The sequence below is a fragment of the Pan troglodytes genome, chromosome 14 (genome assembly GCF_028858775.2).
Source record: "Pan troglodytes isolate AG18354 chromosome 14, NHGRI_mPanTro3-v2.0_pri, whole genome shotgun sequence".
Classification (NCBI taxonomy): domain Eukaryota; kingdom Metazoa; phylum Chordata; class Mammalia; order Primates; family Hominidae; genus Pan; species Pan troglodytes.
The window spans coordinates 40,923,417-40,945,584 of NC_072412.2; the positions used below are offsets into that span (position 1 = coordinate 40,923,417).

General features: G+C 36.9%; 1 protein-coding gene across 4 annotated transcripts in view; it reads right to left on the reverse strand.

Moving 5' to 3' along the window:
• Positions 1 to 22,168, reverse strand: part of VWA8 (von Willebrand factor A domain containing 8) — a 395,962-nt gene that overhangs the window by 282,578 nt on the left and 91,216 nt on the right. For all 4 annotated transcript variants that reach the window (XR_010150666.1, XM_003318022.7, XM_016925242.4 and 1 more), the window contains 2 exons: positions 19,727 to 19,861; positions 19,561 to 19,638 (listed from right to left, as the gene is read on the reverse strand). Coding sequence is in view for 3 of the 4 variants with exons in the window: in XM_003318022.7 (XP_003318070.5) it covers positions 19,561 to 19,638; positions 19,727 to 19,861 (213 nt within the window). In the remaining variant the exon portion in view is untranslated. The remainder of the gene's footprint in view (positions 1 to 19,560; positions 19,639 to 19,726; positions 19,862 to 22,168) is intronic.

Genomic DNA, 22,168 nt, shown 5'->3' on the forward strand with positions numbered 1-22,168 from the left:
TCCGCCCAAGTAGGTGGGAATACAGGTGTGTGCCACTGTGCTCAGCTTATAATAAATTAGTTTCTAAAAGCAAGTAACAAAATATGAAATCAAGATTGGTGTAATTATGAATTACCTGTTTGGTATTCAATAAAGACACCTGGAGCAGATACTGCGTTTGACCACCCTCAACACCACTCAAATCCCTGTTAGTTAGCCACGTGAGGGGTAACACATGTGAAAGGATGGCTACAAAGTTGAGGAAGGCTGGGATTCAATTCCACTTCTGCAACTTCCTTATTATGTGATAAATGAGTGAAATGAGTAAAATATCTTTAGAATTAAATGCGATAATGCCTGGCACCTAATGGTTATTTAATAAATGACAGCTGAATCTGAATCAAGTGAAGAAACAAACTATAAATATGTTAAAATTTAAATATAACAATAAGTCTCAGTTCACAATTCAGGACAGTAATAGAAGTGATATGACAATGCTGCACACAATTAAATGACACAAAATTCCTATCTTAGAATTTAAAATAAAGTTAATATTGAAGCAGGTAAAAATAGTAAAGAAAAGCTGACAACAGAGGTCATTTAAAAACAATCTAAAATTTTCAGGCTAGGCATGGTGGCTCATGCCTGTAATCCCAGCACTTTGGGAGGCCAAGGTAGGCGGATCACCTGAGGCCAGGAGTTCAAGACCAGCCTGGCCAACATGGTGAAACCCCATCTCTACTAAAAATTAGCCAGTGTGGTGGTGCACACCTGTAATCCCAGCTACTCGGGAGGCTGAAGCAGGAGAATTGCTTGAACTCTGCAGGCAGAGGTTGCAGTGAGCCGAGATTATGCCACTGCACTCCAGCCTGGATGACACAGCAAGATTATGTCTCAAAAAATTAATAATCTAAAATTTCCACAATTTATTCATTCAAATATATATTGAATATATATATGAAGAGAGAAAGAGAGAGAACCAGCCTACTGCCTGCAAATCACCGTTTCAGGTGCTGAGAATTCAGTAGTGAAAAAAATAAACATGGATCTTACACTCCAGTGGGAATGAACAAAAATAGATAAAGGAAAGGAGACAGGAGGAGAAGGAAGGAATAGAAGGACACAAATAAGAAAATACCACATAGTAGTTGGTACTACACAGAAAATATCAGATAATATGATGGCAAATGACTCAGTGCATCAAAAATGCTTTCTCTACAGATATTCAAGTTGAGATTTCAAAGTCAAGAGGCCACGTGAAGATCAGGCAAGAATATTCCAGTCTGATGACACAGCCTGTGAAAATGCCCCGTAGCAGAAAGAAGCCAGACAGATTTAAGGGATTAAAAGTACCCAGTGAGACTGAAACATATCAGCAGAGGGTCCAGCAGGAAGGGAGAAGGCTGAAGAGGTAGGCATGGATTGGGTCACATAGCACAGTGGTTCTCAACCCTGGCTGCTGGTTATAATTGAAAAATACTGGTCCCACCTCCCACCAATTACTTTAGACTCTCTGGTGGTAGAGCCTGGACACTGGAAATTTTTCAAAGATCCTTGAGTGGTTCTAACGGGTAACCTCGTTAATGGAAGACTCATATGCCAGGGTAAAGTGTCTTTATTTTATTCTAAGTATGATGGGAGGCCATTGACAGATTCTAATCAGGGAAATGAAAAGATCTGATTTACATTCTTAAGAGATCACTCTACAAATTTAGTGAATAGAATATGGAATGCAACATACTCTAACTACGTATCTATAAATGTTCAAATGACAAAACTGATGAGTTCTTAAAAACTCTATAAAGTAAAACTCCATATGCCAAATGCATTTTCCACCAAAGGCTCAATAATGGGCCCAAGGATAGTGGGTTAGAATTTTTGGAAATGTTCATGGTTACAGTAGATCCTGCAAAAAACAAATGATGGAATATTGACAACTGGCTATGAGGGGTGAGGGTGATGGGGAGAAGGCTAAGAAATGTGCCATGTTCCAGTACTTGACAACTCTTTTGATTGACAATGCATCCCTTTTGGCACCTTCCTCACAAAACTAAAGCTGCCTTTTCTGAATTGCTACTCCATGGAAGACACTGTGCAGCAGGAAGCCAAACATTTGTTCACTAGCTGGGAAACAGAAAAGAATCCAATGGATTCAGGGAGAGTTACTAAAAAGAAATGAGGAGCCTCTCACTTGAAGCAACATAGAAGAAGGCTTGCTAAGATTAAAGAAATGTGCTGGTTGAATTCTCAGGGTGATATGGCTTGGCTGTGTCCCCACCCAAATCTCACCTCGAATTATAATCCCCATAATCCCCATGTGTCATGGGCGGAACCAGGTGGAGATGGCTGGATCATGGGGGTGGTTTCCCCTATGCTGTTCTTGTGATAGTGAGTGAGTTCTCATGAGATATGATGGTTTTATAAGCATCTGGCATTTCCCCTACTTGCACTCAACTCCCTCCTGCCACCTAGTGAAGGTGCCTGCTTCTCCTTTGCCTTCTGCCATGATTGTTAACTTTTCTGAGGCTTCCCCAGCAATGTAGATCTGTGAGTCAATTAAACCTCTTTCCTTTAAAATTAACTAGTCTTGGGTATTTCTTCATAGCACTGTAAGAACAGACTAATACACAGGGCAGCCTTCCCACCTATGTGATAGCATAGTGACTATCATTCCTCTCCTGCAGGGGCTCCCTGTCTGCAGCTACCTAAATCTGGGAGAGCTTAAGGGAGCTACTAGAAATAAACATGAAGCATCAGAGGAGCTAGGCTGGCTAAGGCCCCTCTTTAAATTGTTAACCTTTTAACAGCAGTCAATAGAGTGTAAAATCAGGATTTTAGCAGCTTCTACCAACTCAAATCCCAAGATACTTCAACTCCACATTCCTGGAGGCATGAGTTGAGCTCTGTAAAAGATTGCCTTTTCCTTCTCTCTTATTTTTGGCTCTATCTCTATGGTTCTGCCAAATGGCTTCCACTTCAAACAGCCTTGTTTCTAACTATGAGACTGGCTTTAAAATCAGCAATAAAGTTCTACGCATTCAGAAAGTGATGTGGATCCTGAAAAACTGGGGTTTTCTTTAATAGGGGAAGAATACAAAACTAAGCATTTAGGAATCATAAAAGGCAACTAGGTCATAAAACTGAAAAGCATATATTTACTTTTCATTTCCAGGAAAAAAAATATGTTCACAAAATATATTCTACTTGCAAATATTTGTAAATTTTAAAATCAAATCAAAGTTATACCCTTCATTATTTTCTTTTTCAATATATCTCCCACAAGGATGGATCATAAGGATATATAGATATATCTATAAGATATGTAACTTCATCACTAACGTCACTAACCTCTGGCAAACTCCTCACATTTGCAGTGGTCTTCAATGACTATAAAATCCTGAGGACTCTTAAAAGATTTCCCTAAGACTCCTAATCAAAATTACTGTAAAGTACATTGAAAACAGAAGTGCATAGATCAGGCACGGTGGCTCATGCCTGTAATCCCAGCACTTTGGGAGGCCGAGGCCGGTGGATCATGAGGTCAGGAGTTCAAGACCAGCCTGACCGATATGGTGAAACCCTGTCTCTACTAAAAATACAAAAAGTAGCTGGGCACGATGGCAGGTGCCTGTAATCCCAGCTATTTGGGAGGCTGAGGCAGGAGAATCACTTGAACCTGGGTGGCAGAGGTTGCAGTGAGCCAACATCGCGCCACTGTACTCCAGCCTGGGTGACAGAGTGAGACTCTGTCTCAAAAAAAAAAGAAAAGAAAAAGAAAACAGAAGTGCTGCCTAATGGAGATGATCAAACACAGCAATGTGTTGTTACCAGTAGGACTATGACTTCATTACATAATGTCCTTATGTCTGGAGTTACTCCATGCAGAGTTCCCAAATTTGAAGTTTCTTCCCTCTTCAATTTCACGGATCATCAAGAATAGTAAAAGAAATACCTTTCAGACAGGAGTTCCTTATTTGGTGGGATTCCTTGGTCATTTTACCTTTGTTTTCTTTCTTGGACTAATGGATTTGGCTTTACTGTAATGTTTATTTTTATACACATGCCCAAAGGCCTCCTAGTGTGTTTTTATAAATCTAATAAATACCTCATGATAATTAAGTTTATTAACACAAAAGATGTTATCCATTACTAAAAAAGTACACTTTAATTAAATAAGGAGCCAAGTACATACTATAATGTAGTTCCCTGAGGACCCAGTCACCAGGTCCAGCCCAGCAGGCCCTGGTATCAGGCAGCCCCCTAGACTCAGGGACCAGGACCCAGCTCATACCCATGTACCCTGGTTCCAGGACCACCATAGTGCCACACTGGACTCTGAAGACTCAGCCTCAAGGTCTGCCAAAGCACTATGTTAGGTCCCATCAACCCAAGTTCAGGCTGTTCTCCATGAACTCAGACTTCAGAGCCACCCTCAGAGACTTAGTTGATAGGCCCACTCACCTGCAGAGTCAGGCACCAGGCCAGTCCACCTAAGGACTCCATTAGCAAGCCAAATGAAAGACCCCACCAGATGGTCTGCCCAGAATGTCTGGCTGGGTTGGCTGGTAAAAAGCTTTCCCTATCAAGGCCAGTCTATAAAGACTGGATGTCCACTTCTTCAAATGCACAGACACCAATGCAAGCCCATGAGGATCACTAACAATCAGGGAACCAAAACCACCAGAAGAACAAAATAAAGCACCAGGAACTGACACTAAATAAATGGAGACCTACAAACTATCTGACAAAGTATTCAAAAAGGAACAGTGAGCTAAAGAGAACACAGGCTACTAAATGATATCAGGAAAACAATATACAAACAAAGTGAAAAGCTCAACAAAGAGATAGAAACCATAGTTACATATTTTTTGTGGTAAGAACATTTCAGGTCTACTGTCTTCGCAATTTTTAAGTATACAATATGGTATTATCACCTATAATCACTATAATGTACATTAGATCTTGAGAACTTATTCATTCTGCTTAACTGAAACTTTGTACCCTTTGACTAACACTTTCCCCTTTTTCCCATTCCCCAGTTCCTGACAACCAGCACCCTGCTCTCTGCAGAGTCAGGCACCAGGCCAGTCCACCTAAGGACTCCAGCAGCAAGCCAAATGAAAGACCCCACCAGATTCTATGAGTTTGATTTTTTAGATTTCACATTTAAGTGTGATAATGTAGTATTTGCTTTTCAGTGGCTGGCTTATTTCACTTAGCATAATGTCCTCCAGGTTTATTTACATTATTGCAAATGACAGTGATATGGTTTGGCTATGTGCCCTTCAAATCTCAACTTGAATTGTATCTCCCAGAATTCCCACATGTAGTGGGAGGGACCCAGGGGGAAGTAATTGAATCATGGAGCCTGGTCTTTCTCGTGCTGTTCTCGTGGTAGTGAATAAGTCTCATAAGATCTGATGGATTTATCAGGGGTTTCCACTTTCACTTCTTCCTCATTTTCTCTTGCTCCAGTGATGTAAAAGTGACTTTTGCCTCCCACCATGATTCTGAGACCTCCCTAGTCATGTGGAACTGTAAGTTCAATTAAACCTTTTTCTTCCCAGTCTCGGGTGTGTCTTTATCAGCAGTGTGAAAATGGATTAATACAGATGGGATTTCCTGCTTTTTAAAGGCTGAATAATAATTCATTCTGTATATACTGCATATTTTCTTTATTCATTTGTTAATGAAAACATGTTAATTACCTATCTTGGCTATTATGAATATGCCACAATAAACACGGGAGCACAGATATTCCTTCAAGATACTGACTTTATTTCCTTTGTATATACACCCAGAAGTGGGATTGCTGGATCATGTGGTAGTTCTGTTTTTAATTTTTGAGGACCCTCCATACTATTTTCTATAATGTATGTACTAATTTACATTCCTACCAACAACGTACAAGCATTTCTTCACATGCTTACCAACATTTGTTACCTTTTATCTTTTCGATATTAGCCACTCTAACAGGTGTAAAGCAATATTTAATTGTGGTTTTAATTTGCATTTATCTGATGATGAGTGATGTTGACCACTTTTTATATGTACCTGTTGGCCATTTGTATGTCCAACAAGTATATTTTAAAATGCCTGAGAAATGTCTATTCAGGTTCTTTGCCCATTTTAAAACTGGGTTGTTTTATTGCTACTAAGTTGAGTTCCTTTTACAGTTTAGAAATTAACTCTTTGTCAGCTGTGATTTGCAAATATTTTCTCCCATTTTGTAGGCTGACTCTTCTCTGTTGATTGTTCGCTTTGCTGTGCAGAAGCTTTTTAAGTTTGATGCATTTATCTCATTTATCTGTATTTATCTCATTTATCTATTTTTGCTTTGGCTGCCTATGCTTTTGGTATCATCTCCAAAATACTGTTACCCAGACCAATATCTGCAAGCTTTTCCCCCTTCTTTTCTTCTAGTAGTTTTATAGTTTGTCTTACATTTATGTATTTAATCCATTCTTAGTTGATTTTTGTATATGGTATGAGATAAAGGTCTAATATCATTGTTCTGCATGTGGATATACAATTTTCCCAGTACTATTTATTGAAAAGACTATCCTTTCCCCAATGTGTGTTCTAGGCTCCTTTGTTGAAAACTAATTGGCCATTAATAGTATATTATTTCTGGGCTCTCTATTCTGGTTCCATCCATCCATATGTTTGTTTTTAATGCCATGCTATTTTTATTACTATTCCTTTGTGGAATATTTTGAAACCAGGTAGCGTGGTGCCTCAAATGTTGTTTCTCAAGATTGCTTTGGCTATTTAAGGTATTCTGTGGTTCCATATGAGTTTTAGTATTTTTTTTCCATTTCTGTGAAAAATGTCATCGGAATTTTGGTAGAGATCGATTGCATTGAATCTGTATTGCTTTGGGTGGTATCTTTAGTGTTTTCTATATATAAGATCATGTCATTTGGAAACAGAAAAAAGTTTTACTCCATCTTTTGTGATTTGGGTACATTTTATTTCTTTTTCTTGCCTAATTGCTTTAGCTAGGACTTTCAATAGTACACTGAATAGAGTGGTGACAGTGGGCATCCTTGACTTGTTCCAGATCTTAGAGGAAAAGCTTTCAGCTTTTTACCATTGAGCATAATGTTAGCTGTGGCCTTGTCATATATGGCCTTTATTATGTTTTGTATCTGTGGTCACCAGGGATATTGGTCTGTAATTTTCTTTTCTTGTAGTGTGCTTGTCTGGCTTTGGTATCAGGGTAATAATGGTTTCACAAAACGAGTCTGAAAGTATTCCCTCTTTTTCTATTTTTTAAAAAAGTTTGAAAAGGTTTGGTTTTAGTTCTTCTTTAAATGTTTGGTACAATTCACAGGTTAAGCCATCACATAATAGGATTGATTTTCTCTGGTGGCAGGTTTTTGATTACCGATTCAATCTCCTAACTCATTATTGATTTGTACTCATTATTGATTTGTTCTCATTTTTTCATTTCTTCATGATTCAGTCTTGGTAGGTTATATATTTCTAGGAATTTACCAATTTCTTTTAAGTTATTCAGTTTGTTGATGTATAGTAGTCTCATGATCCTTTGTATTTCTGTGCTATCAGTTGTGATATTTGTTCTTTTGTTTATAATCTTGTCTCTTCACTTATTCATCTAGCTACAAGTTTGTAAATTTTATCTTTTCAAAAAAATCAACTCTTAGTTACACGGATCTTTTCTGTGGTTTTTCTGTTTTCTATTCTATTTCATTTTTTCAACTAGACATCTATTGTCCATGAAGGAAACAGAGTTGAAAAGTGTGTTGTCCATGCCTTCAAGGAGCTTACAAACGATAGGAGAGACAAACTGCTGTTTCATCAATTCCAAGATATACATGTTTTATATTTTAATATCTCTGAAATCAGGGTGCAGCTTCAATTGATAGAATCTTAACAACAGTTGCTGAAGAGTCAGTTACCATTGTGTACATATATGTGCACTTGTTTCTGCTTGTTTGTTAGTATGTTTGTTAGCTTGTGGCTTAAAGAAACAACTGTAATCCATCCATGTTTTAGTCAACAAATTACTCTTTTCCATTTGGGAAAAGAATATGAGTTCTAGTTGTTGCCTAAAAACATTTCTGTCAGTACCTTTGGTTAAAATTTAAAAAATATCAGTATCAAAACCAGCGGAATGGCTGTCAGTAGCTTGGAAGACAATTTGGGAAACAATAGAAGAGCATTCTGTTCCTGACCAACCAAAGGAACACACAGAGAGTATACGTGAAACAACATGAACATCTGCAACTGAATCATAAAGTGCTTTAGAAGAGTCAGACTATGATGGTGCATAAGTTTTAAAAATATTTTAAAATATTATTTTTTTATTTTTATATTTATTTATAAATTTATTAAATTTATTTTTATTTTATATATATTTTCCTATTTATTATATTCACATTTTCCTTTTTCTGCATGCACAGGAGGTATATAATCTAAATTAAGTCTGGAAGAGTTCTTTAAGACAAATATGAAAATTCTAAGTGATAAAGTCTTGTATCGTAATTTAATTTGAAGTACTTTTTCTTTCTTAGTGGTGCATCTTACAATTGAGTGCCTCTTGGAGCTAATGGAATACAGTAGTTATTATAGTACAGAATGATAAGTGCCATGAAAAAGGCCATTAAGTGATGCTGAAACAAAGAGGGAGTACATATAAATTAAATTCAAGATTTACAGAAATTCAGAGCAGGCAGTGGAGCTAAGTTTTAAAAGTTAGCAAATTGGCCTACAGGCTCTGAGGGGTGGTTCAGGCAGCATGAAGAGTGCAAGAAAGCATGGAGTGGTAGGCAGCAAGTCATGTTGGGGAAACTGCAAGTCATCCCTTAAGGCTGGAGTTATAAGGTAAATGTTAGTTGCACAGTTGAGGTCTTACAGGGGCCAGATAAAAAAGAGCACTGTGTGCTAAACAGCATAATTTCAATATTATCTTGCAAACTGTGAGTCGTGATTAAAAAATGTAAAATAGGGGGAAAATTAGAAAGAACAAAAATCAGTATTGTAAGGATGGATTGGGCAGATCCCAAGCTGGAAATGAGTGGAAAGCTTAGAAAGCTAGTGTTGACAAATTCATTGAGAAGGGCTGAGCACCAGAAATAAAGCTACTGTAGCCCATGGCTTGGCTGTTGGCGGCAGCAAGGTACCCACCCAATGGCCCACCACGGGTTTAAATATATATATATTTATTTATATATATAATATATAAATATATATTGATATATATTAATATTATATAAAATATATTAATATATATAAATATATATGAAGTAGAAGAAAAAAGAAATAAAGCTACTGTAGAAGAAAGAGAAATACTGATATAAACATAAATTAAAATGTGATAAGGTAGTCAGCAATTAAAAGGAACAAACTACTGATACATGCAACAACACAGATGACTCTCAAATGTATTATATAAGTGAAAGAAACCAGATGTAAAAGGCACATAGTGTATAATCCCATTAATATGACATTCTGGAAAGGCAAGACTAATGGGGATAGAAAGCAGTGGTTGCCAGGGGCTGGGTTTGGGTGGACTACACAAGGGAACAAGGGAATTGTTCAAGGTGATGGAAATGCCCTATATTTCAATTGTGGTACTGGCCCTACTACCAAATGTGTTTGTCAAAATGGACTGAATTTTACTATGTATGAATTATACCTCAGTAAACGTGACTTTAAAAACCCCACCAAAAATGTGATAAGATGGAACACAGCCACACTCATATATTGATGTACTGCCTTTGTCTGCTTTTCTACTATAATAGCAGAGTTGAGAAGTTTTAACAAAGACTGCATGATCCACAAAGCTTGAAAGTATTTTCTATCTGGCACTTTACAGAAAAGGTTTGTCAACCCTGATATATGGTAATATTAGCACTTTGTTCTGTTCTCATTCAAAAATCTTACTTGTTGGCCAGGCATAGTGGTTCAAGCCTATAGTCTCAGCACTTTGGGAGGCCAAGGTGGGCAGATCACTTGAGGCCAGGAGTTTAAGACCAGCCTGGCCAATATGGTAAAACCCCATCGCTACTAAAAATACAAAAATTGGCCAGGGGAGGGTAGCACACATCTGTAATCCCAGCTACTCGGATGGCTAAGATATGAAAATCATTTGAATCCGGGAGGCAGACACTACAGTGAGCTGAGATCACACCACTGCACTCTAGTCTGGGTGATAGAGCGAGACTTTGATCAAAACAAAACAAAACAAAACAAAACAAATTATTCACAAGAAGACTAGAAAGGCAATAACTGAATGTGCACAAACTCTCTATTCAAACTATTTGGGGTAGAGAATGAGTTGTTTTCCAAATATGTCCTGAATTAAGTTTCCAAATGGAAAGAGTATTCAGTTCTCAATAACAGCCATAGATGGTTTTTCTTAGAAACTTTCACAAGGCTAGGCATAGTGGCAAACGCCTGTAATCCGAACACTTTCGGAGGCCAAGGCGGGAGGACTGCTTGAGCCCAGGAGTTCGAGATCAGCCTGAGCAACATGGCAAAACCCCATCTCTACCAAAAATACAAAAAAAATTAGCCAAGCATGCTGGTGTGCACCTGTAGTCCCAGCTACTTGGGAGGCTGAGGTGGGAGGATGGTTTGAGCCTGGGAGGTGGAGGTTGCAGCAAGCTAAGATTGTGCCGTTGCACTCCAGCCTGGGTCACATAGCCAGGCCTTGTCTCAAAAAAATGAAAATTAAAAAAAAAAAAAAGAAAGAAACTTCCACAAAACCTTCCCATTATAATAGCATCTCCCAATTCAATCTATTGTCTAAATCATATATTTGTTGGATATCTTTTTTTGTTAGAATAATAGACAGGTGTTTTACTTAAGTGATTAGCTACAATCTGCAAAACTGCTTCTTTATATACTACTGTGTATTTGAGACTTGAAGTACATATTAGGTAGACATTATCAACTAGACATTATCAAGAGGCTTTCAATTCTCTTTTGAAGCTGGAAAATACGGATAACAAAGTTTCTGGCATTTTGACATAAAAATAAAGTATAAGTGCTATAAGATTTTTTAAATGTGATAAGGGAAGAAATTAAGCTAGTTGCCTAGATAAGATTTCTTCATTATATACTAGTTTTACTTATTTCATTATTTATTTTTAAAAATGAAGAATTGTTAAGCGTTAATATACATATGCATCTGCAACAGTTACAATGGTGACTTACAATTAGTTAGGTATAAATTTGAGTTACATTTTCCAGAAATGGCGATGTATTACAGAGAAGCATCCATATTATATTTTTTCCAATAAAGTACACTTGTGAAGTAACTTACTAAGATAAGGGTTGTAATTTTACAATTTAATTTATAAAATTCCCTGTGTGAGCAATTGCCACCTGCTTATTAGTACCCTGATGAAACTTACTAAAGTAACTATTCTATACAATGTATAATATTTATAATTTTACAAGTATGAGTAACACTAAAATTCATTGTAATTTCATTAATTTATTAAATTATGGCAAATAATATTACAAATACTTATGATCCTCTTATAGCATTCTCCCACTATATAGGCAAGGAATTTGAAATGATATTTAATGAAAATGTCACTTCAAATTAGAAATTTTATTCTGCTAACTCTTTAGGCACTGTGATGGTTAATTTTATGTGTCAACTTGACTGGGCTGTGGGATGCTCAGATATTTGGTTAAATAGTATTCTAGGGGTGTTTGTGAAGGTATTTCTGGATGAGATTAGCAGTTGAACTGGTAGATTGAGTAAAGCAGATGGCCTTCCTCAATATGGGTGGGCTTTATCTAATCAGTTGGAGGCCTGAGTAGAACAAAAAGGAGAAAGGCAGTATTTGCTTTCTCTATGTGTTATTGAGCTGGGATATTAGTCTTCCTTACTCAGACTGGAACTTATACTATTGGCTCTATTGGTTCTCAGCCCTTCAAGGCTTCTCTTAGAACTACACCACCACACCACCTCTTTCCTGGCTCTCCAGCTTGCAGATGGCAGATCATGGGAGTTCTCAGCCTCCATAATCTCACACATCAATTTCTTACAATAAATCTCTATAGGTTCTGTTTCTCTAGGAAATCCTAACTAATACAGACACTAAAGTTTATAGTCTGATAGGTTGGAATGTATTTTAAATTTAAAATATTCTACATAAAAGAGGCAGGCAACAAAGCAATATCATTATTAAAGAGAAACTGGGCCAGGAGCAGTGGCTCATGCCTGTAATCCCACCACTTTAGGAGGCCAAGGTGGGGGGATCACCTGAGGTCAGGAGTTTGAGACCAGCCTGGCCAACATGGCAAAACCCTGTCTCTACTAAAAACACAAAAATTAGCCGGGTGTGGTGGTGTGGGCCTATAATCCCAGCTACTCGGGAGGCTGAGGCAGGAGAATCACTTGAACCCGGGAGGCGGAGGTTGCAGTTAACCAATATCATGCCACTGCACTTCAGCCTGGGCAACAGAGTGAGAGTGAGACTTCATCTCAAAAAAAAAAAGAAGAGAGAGAAAAACTAAAGAAGATATGAGACAGAAGCCTTGGTAAGCCTGAGATTTGAAAAGGATTGCTAGAGTCAACCATTTTAAAGTTCTGATGTGATCAACAGTATATACATGGTTCTTGAAAAATAAACTTTATAATTAAAGAAATCTGTAGGAGCTGAAGTAAGTAAATTCTTAGATAGATAGCATTGTAAGAGCTATTCTTTGTGGAAAAAAAAATACTAAGAAGACAGGAAGGATGACAGACTGTAGTAAAATAAAAAAGCAAGAAAACAAGATGAGCTACAGACTCATGTAAAAAATCAGCCCCGGCTGGCAGGGTGCTTCACACTTGTAATCTCAGGGCTTTAGGAGGCTGAGGTGGGAGGATGACTCAAGAACATACGTTTGAAGCTGCAGTGAGCTGTGCCTGCGCCACTGCACTCCAGTCTGGTGGACAGAGCAAAAACCTGTCTCTTAAAAAAAAAAAAAATTTAAAAAGTCAGCGTCAAAAAAAAAAAAAAAGCCTCCAAGGTCCAACGTTGCATAAAGAACACCTAAATGAGTACAAATGTCTTGAAATCTTCATAAGAGAAAAGCACGAAGTCAAGGCAAAAATAAGAGGCACAGCAATGAATCCAAGACATAGACCAATAAAAACAAAGGAGAGAGAATAAAAGAATAAAAATATTTCCACTATATTTGGATAAACAAGAAGTGAGGATTGCAGATTAGATGGAAGAGAGGGGAAAGGATTTGGTCTGAGTTTAGCTATAGAAAGAAAAACTTAGCTAAGAGGTCAGTGATGATACTAAGATTTCAACATATTTTAGACCATAATTATTTTCACTAAAAGTCCCATAAACTTACGTGCACTTGAATTTTAGATTAAATTTGACTTGGTGTTTAATCTAACTAGTAATTGATCAGAAGGAAAAGATCTCAGATCTAGTGTATTTATGATGATGTAGAAAGAAATCTGGAAATATGCCCTTATCTGGTTGTGAAGGAAAAGAATAACTTGTATTTCTTCAACACTATGAAATCACTGGTTTCAACCCTAAAAAAAGAATAATCAGTTGAAAGAATCTGACCTAACACTTGAGCCAAATGATTTATGACTTTTATAGCCTATTATAAAACTTACTTTACGTACTGCCTCAAATCTGTGTTAAAGCTCTGTTTTCCTTTTACTTCATATGAAATGCAGTCCTAAAAATAATCAAGTCTAAAAATAAGGCAAAAACCACAGATTAAGTGTAGCTTTATACATGTACAAATAACAGGGAAGTCTCCACATCTTCTAGGAAAACAGATGGTGTATCTACTTTTTCCCACTAAATTCTCTATGTTGCATCAAACCTCTGGAACTTTTTCATCAATGTGCACTATATTATTATACAAACCAAATTCATTCTTTAAGTTTATTAATTCCTGTGTCCCACAGAGGAGTCTTATATTTGATCTCAGGGGCTTGGTTTCTATAATAAAAAGCAACTGATTATTTACATGGAAAGAAGCTATATAGCAAAAGAAACAAATTCACCTCCAAAACATATTACAGTTATTATATTTCTCTATCCCTTTCCAAAGTCTATACTTCTAGGAAACTCTTTTCTCTAAAAATTTTCTCTAAAAATTAATGAGCAGAAAAGCAAAATGGGAAAAAAGAAAAGGAGTTTTCAGAAAATGTGCTTAGTTTGCTTATCTCTACTGTTTCCCAATCTTTGCAGGACATCTAAAAGGTTGACAGGATATGTATAAAGGATGGGTAAATGTTTTTACGGGAAACTTATGTGCCTTTCAATTATCATCATCTGTATTTTTCAGAGAGAGGACTGATAAGACATGACTAAATGACCTTATTCTGTGACAGAAACTAGAAGACACTGAGTTTGTAACTCAAAAGTGTATCAGGAAATAGAAAGTCCTGCCATTAACTTTAACAGTAGTATCTTCCCACCCTTACTCATCCATGCATTAATAAACTGAACAGGAAACCGAAAAACATTAAAATAAAATAATGTTTTGGTGAGTTTATTGTCACTCTCTAGAAATATAGGAGAAAATCTGTTCTCAGACTCTTAAACTAATTCTTTTACATATCAAGATAGCATACTCAAAGGCAGGATACTTTGGGAGGCCTTCCAGTGTAGCTACGAGATCTGAATTATTAGATATACACATACTCTTTTGTTTGGTTAGTCTTTTAAAAAACAGCAGCATGAAGTGAACATAAATTTCATAGCTCAAACATACAGTATAAAACTAACTATGAAAACCTGATACAGAAACAGTACTGTTTGGAAAAATTGATGACAAATTATTTCCAGTTTTCATTAGAATGAGAGTTTTTATTTTAATGTGAAGAAAATATTCATGTTATACATAATTATATAAATAATATAATAGCAAATGAAGATGGAATCAAAAAGGAAATTAATATTTTTTTCTTCAAGATCTTCTCCATATGATTTCAAAGCAATGGCACATTAAATATTACTACTCAGGAGGCTGAGGCAGGAGAATCGCGTGAACCTGGGAGGCGGAGGTTGCCGTGAGCCGAGACTGCACCACTGCACTCCAGCCCGGGTGACAGTGCGAGACTCCATCTCAAAAAAAGAAAATCATATATGTGGAGAATGAATTCTATACCCAGAATACATTAAAAGACTCCTATAACTCAACAACAAAAAGTCAATTAAAAAAATAAAAGCTCAAAACATGGGTAAGGACCATAGCCAACATCATACTGAACAGGAAAATGCTAGAAGCATTCTCTTTAACAACTGGAATAAGACAAGGATGTCCACTCTCACCATTCCTATTCAACATAGTACTAGAAGTCCTAGCCAGAGTAATCAGGCAAGACCAAAAAATAAAAATAGGAAAAGGGGAAGTCAAGCTATCTTTCTTCACAGATTATATGATTCTACACCTAAAAAACCCTATAGACTCCACCAAAAGGCTCCTAAAAGTGCCAAGTGACTACAGTAAAGTTTCAGGATACAAAGTCAAGGTACAAAAATCAGTAGCATTTGCATACACCAATAACATCCAAACTGAAAGCCAAATCAAGAACACAATCCCATTTACAACAGCCACAGAAAGAATAAAATACCTAGGAATGCAGCTACCCAAGAAAGTAAAAGATCTTTTCTCTGCAACAAGAATTACAAAACACTGCTGAAAGAAATCAGAGATTAGACAAACAAGTGAAAAAAACATGCTGTGCTCCTAAGAATTACAATTGTTAAAATGGCCATACTGCCCAAAGCAATTTACGGATTAAATGCTATTCCTATCAAATTACCAACATCATTTTTCACAGAATTAGAAAAAAACTATCCTAAAATTCATATAGACTCAAAAAACAGCCTGAATCGCCAATGCAATCCTTAACAAAAACAACAAAACCTGAGGCATCATGCTACCTGACTTCAAACTAGACTACAAAGCCACAGTAACCAAAGCAGCATGATACTGGTACAAAAACAGATACCTAGACCAATGGAATAGGAAGGGGAACCCAGAAATAAAGCCACATACCTACAACCACCAGATCTTTGACAGAGTCAACAATAACACACAACAGGGCAAGGACTCCCTATTCAATAAGTGGTGCTGGGATAACTGGCTAGCCATAGGCACAGGATTGAAACTGGAACCAATCCTTTCACCATATACAAAAATTGCTTCAAAATAGGTTAGAGACTTAAATCTAAGACCTAAAACATAAAAACCTAGAAGAAAACCTAGGACATACTGTTCTGAATATGGGCCTTGGCAAAGAATTTATGACTAAGACCACAAAAGAACTTGCAACAAAACCAAAAATTGACAAGTGAGACCTAATTAAACTAAAAAGCTTCTGTACAGCAAAAGGAGCTATCAGCAAAGTAAGCAGACAACCTCCAGAATGGGAGAAAATATTCACAAACTATGCATATGACAAGGGTCTAATAACATAAAGAACAATTCAACAGAGAAAAAACGACCCCACTTAAAAAATCGGCAAAGGGCATGAATAGACATTTCTCAAAAGACATACATGCAGCCAACGAATATATTTTAAAAAGGCTCATCAACACTATCATCAGAGAAATGCAAATCAAAACCACAGTGAATACCATCTCACACCAGTCAGAATGGCTATTATTAAAAAGTCAAAAAATAACAGATATTGATGAGGTTGTGGAGAAAAGGGAACACTTACACAATGCTGGCAGCTATGTAAATTAGTTCAGCCACTGTGGAAAGCAGTTTGGAGACTCCTCAAACAACTTAAAACAGAACTACCATTTGACCTAGCAATCCCCTTACTAAGTATATACTCAAATGAAAATAAATTGTTCTACACATATATTCACTGCAGCACTGTGATGGTTAATACTGTCAACTTGATTAGATTGAAGGATGCAAAGTATTGATCCTGGGTGTGTCTGTGAGGGTGTTGCCAAAGGAGATAAACACTTGAGTCAGTGGGCTGGGGAAGGCAGACCCACCCTTAATCTGGTGGGCATCATCTAATCAGCTGCCAGCCAATATAAAGCAGGCAGAAAAACATGAAAAGGCAAGACGGGTCTAGCCTCCCAGCCTACATCTTTCTCGCATGCTGGATGCTTCCTGCCCTCAAACATCAGAGTCCAAATTCTCCAGTTTTGAGACTTGGAGTGGCTCTCCTTGCTCCTCAAGCTTGCAGACAGCCTATTGTGGGACCTTGTGATGGTGTAAGTTAGTACTTAATAAACTCTCTTTATATATGTGTGTGTGTGTGTGTATCTCCTATTAGTGTGTGTGTGTATGTGTGTGTGTGTGTGTGTGTATATATATATATACACACACACTATATATATTAGTTCTGTCTATATATATTCGTTCTGTCCCTCTAGGGAACCCTGACTAATACAAACACTACACACAACAGCAAAGACATGGAATCAACCTAGGTGCCCACCAACAGTGGACTAGATGAAGAAAATGTGGCATAGATACACTATGGAAAACCATGCAGCCATAAAAAGGAACAAAATCATGTCCTTTGCAGCAACATGGATGTAGCTAGAGGACATTATCCTATGTGAACTAACAGGAACAAAAAGTCAAAACTGCATGTTCTCATAAGTGGGAGCTAAACATTGAGTACACATGGACATAAAGATGGGAAAAACAGACAATAGGGACTACTTGAGAGGGGGCTGTGGGTTGAAAAACTATCAGATACTATGTTTAACTGCCTGGGTGATGGAATCATTTATACAGCAAACTTCAGTGACATACAATTTACCCATGTAAATTGTGACCTGCACATGTACCCCCAAATCTAAAATAAAAATCAAGAGAAAAAATAAATAAGACAGACATGGGTAAGGGTCTCGAATAGGTATTTCTCCAAAGAAGATATACAAATAGTCAGTAAGTACATGAAAAAGATGCTTAGCATCAGTAGTCATTAGGGAACTGCAAATCAAAACCACAGTGAATTACCACTTCGCAGCCATTAGGATGATGATTACAAAAAAAAAAAAAAAAAAAGAAAGAAAAGTGTTAGGGAGGATGTAAAATAATTGGAACCATTGTGCATTGTTGGTGGGAATGAAAATGGTTGCAGCTGCTATGGAAAACAGTTTATTGGCTCCTTAAAAAATTAAACGCAGAATTACCATATGATCCAATAATTCCATTCCTAGGTATATACCTTAAAAAACTGAAAGCAGGGACTCAAATACATACTTGTATACCACTGTTCACAGCAGAATTACTTACTATAGCCAAAAGGTTACAATAGTCTAAAGGAAACAACCCCAAGGGTCCATCAACAGACCAATGGAGAAACAAAGAGTGGTATAGACATACAACAGAATATGACTTTGCCCTAAAAAGGAATGAAATTCTGATATATGCAACAACATGGATAAATCTTGAAAACATTATGGTAAGTAAAATAAACTAGACAAGAAGGACAAAAATTATATGATTCCATTTATATGAGGTACCTAGAATAGGCAAATTTATAGGGACAGAAAGTAGAGTTTACCAGGGTCTGAGAGGGAAAGAAAAACTGAGAGCTACTGTTTAACGAGTACAGAGTTTTTGTTTAGGATGATGAAAAAGCTCTGGAAAAAGGAAGTGGTAATGGTTACACAACATTGTGAATGTACTTATTGCCAGTGAATTGTACATGGCGAAACCCTGTCTCTACTAAAATACAAAAAAATTAGCTAGTCATGGTGACGGGCGCCTGTAATCCCAGCTACTCAGGAGGCTGAGGCAGAAGAATTGCTTGAACCCGGGGTGGGCAGAGGTTGCAGTGAGCCGAGATTGTGCCATTGCATTGCAGCCTGGGCAAAAGAGCGAAACTCCATCTCAAAAAAAAAAAGAAAAAGAAAAAGGCTAATGTGGTAAACTTTATGTTATATATATTTTGTCACCATTTAAAAAATAATCTATTCAGTGAATATATAATTAGCTCCCACTGTAGCTGAAACCTATTTTGTTTAGATTTCCAAATTACTAGTAAATGTATTCTGTGTGGGGACATGCACATAAAATGAATCTCACTTTGTAATTGACACATAATATATGTACATATTTTCACAGTACATGTGATATTTTGATACATTCCTATAATGTGAAATTTAAAAATTAGGGTAATTAAGGTGTCGATTACCTTATACATTTATCTTTTCTTTATGCTGGAACATTTGAATTATTAACTACTAGCTATTTTAAAATATACAATAGATTATTGTCTACTATAGTCATATTATTTATCAAACAGTAGGTCTTATTTCTCCCACCTACCTGTATTTTTATAACTATTAATCAACCTCTCTTCACTCCTCCTTTCCCCCTACCCTTCCAGGCCTCTGGAAAATAAATATCTTTGAAAAACAGCCCCTGGTATGTTGTGCACATCAGATATCCTAGAATGTACTTTCAAAAGCTCCAAAGAATTATAATTGCACTTTAATTTGAATAATTTTATTACTATTTTGGTTCTTTACCTATATAAAAAAACACAGGTCATAACAAGAAGATATCCATAAATTCTGCTGATGGCCTAAGCATATATGCTTATAGTCCAAGTGCAGCTAAAAATGAACACTGTACCTGATAGAGCATAATAGGTTCTATGTTGTATCCTAAGGTATCGGCAAAGTTCTTAGCGATCACTGTTTTTCCACAACCCTACAAATGGAAAAAATTATTCAAGAGGTAAGTCAAAATAACCAAAAGCCAGGAAACTAAAAGTCTGCAGTGAGACTGTCATTCTTACCTTTCCTCCAACTAAACATATATCTTTAACCATGTGAGACTGCATCATTTCAGCCTGTAGCTGCTTATGGCTCAAAGTCTGTATGAAACAGTCTGACGCACAAGGTTGACTTAATAGCCTGGTCCCGGCTGGCACCTATAATTAAAGAGAGGTCAATATAACATGGCCAGGTGTGGTGACTCACGCCTATAATCCCAACACTTTGGGAGGCCAAGGCGGGCAGATCACTTGAGGTTAGTAGTTCGAGACCAGCCTGGCCAATATGGTGAAACCCCATCTCTACAAAAATACAAAAAAATTAGCTGGGCATGGTGGTGCACAACTGTGATCCCAACTACTCAGGGGGCTGAGGTAGGAGAATCGCTTGAACCCAGGAGGCGGAGGTTGCAGTGAGCCAAGATTGCGCCACTGCACTGCAGCCTGGGCAACAGAGCGAGACTCTGTCTCGAAAAAAAATATATATATATATATGTGTGTGTGTGTGTGTGTGTGCGCATGTGTGTGTGTGTGCGTGTGTGTGTGTGTGTAAAACATGCATGTTTTTCTCAAAGTATCAGTAACTTAAAGTATATAACTGCCACTTAAAAGCCTCCAACTAATAGCTTGCTCAATTTAATTCTTTACTGTTTTTGATATTTCAATAGAGCAGCAACTATTTTTTCATTTAATAGATCTGATGATCATTATTACAAATCTTCCAAATCAATTATTTCCCTAAAATTAAAGTCCCACATTGTCAGACGTATTCATAAAAATCATGTCATCTTACTGCTGTTTATAACTTATAGTAAAGATGTTACTACTGGAGAATAAATTTTTTTCCCAAAATTCTAGTTGTAAGCACAGAATTTAATGTTAGTCCACTGGAATCTCTAAAGTCACCAATGACCTCCTGATTTCTAAAAGTCAAGTCCACAAATCCTTTTCAGGTTTATCTTAGTTTACCACTGAGAGGCATCTGTTCACATATTCTCTCTTCCCATCTTTTACGTCTACTTCTCATTTTATTTTTTGTCTTCCCCTTTTATTATTTATCCTCCCCTATTAGTTCCCAAGGAGCCATGTTCTGATGAGGACTCTGGGCTGGATCATGTTATATACCACACGAACCAAAGAATTGTAAGTTTGGAAGTGACAGGATCAGATTTGCATTTAAGAATTTAACCTGGTATCAACATGGAAAGCTAACTGGAAGAGACTAGAGGCAATGAGGTTAAAAAGCCATAACCAAAGGGAAGCAAATAATGAAGTCTTGTTCATAACTCATGCTTCTGAACATATTGTTTAAACTGCCAAAAATGTCCTATCCACTCCTGAGCCACTGGAAAAATCCTATGTTATTCTTGCAGGCTTAGCTCAAGCTTCATCTTCTCTCTGAAGCTTTCCCTATTCCGTCTCCTGAATCCCAGTATTACTTTCTTCTCCATATCCCCAGTCATTCCAATGCAGTCTTAACTCGTCTGCCTCTATCCTAAACTATCAGCTAGATGAACCATTCATCTGAAGAAAACAGAGAGTATAGTGGGGAACTGTCCCTGCCTAGAAATCCCAGCTGTGCCATCTCCTAGCTGCTGTCTCCGGGTGAATCATTAACCTCTTTACATCTCAGTTTTCTAATCTACAAAATGGAGATAATAAAACTTACCTTAATGGATCTTGCGGGATTTAAATCGCGTAATATATGCAGAGACAAATACAGTAACTAGTACACAGTAAACTCATAATATGGAACCTAGCTCATGGTGGATATAATCAATATTCAGTTCAATGAATAAGTACAGTAACATGAATTAATATTAATAATATCAAACATTAAAACAAAAAAGTTTATCATGAGCTGGGCACAGTGACATGTGCCTGTAGTCCCAGCTACTCAGGAGGCTAAGGCAGGAGTATTGTTTGAGCTCAGGAATTCAAAACAAGCCTGGGCAATATAGTAAGACTCCATAAAATGTGTGTATATATACACATATAGATATATACAGAAGGAGCTGATATATATATAACATATATACATGCAGATGGAGCTCTATGACCAAATATTATTTCCCTCTCTAAAAACAATTCAACCAGAGCAGATCCTTTTTAAACCGTTTCACATAGCTAAGAAAGATTTTACTTGAAAATAGGTCTCTGTAGCAGCTCAAATGTTTGAAAACACTATTTCTTACCAAGGACTCATAGCACAAAATGCTGTCAGTAATCAACCTGTGACTTGATTTTCCCACAGGTCAACTTTGAATTTTTGATGAAAGGCTTTCCCTGTGTTTCTCCTGAACTTTTCCAGTTTATAAGCACACATGACTCTGGAGACATAGACATATAGATACCGACAGAAGCAGTACTATCAAGAGAGAAGACTTACAAGGAGATCATAAACCCAATTTAGGTCATAAAAACAGGCAGAATAAGGTATATCATAGAAAGAATAAACCTGTGATT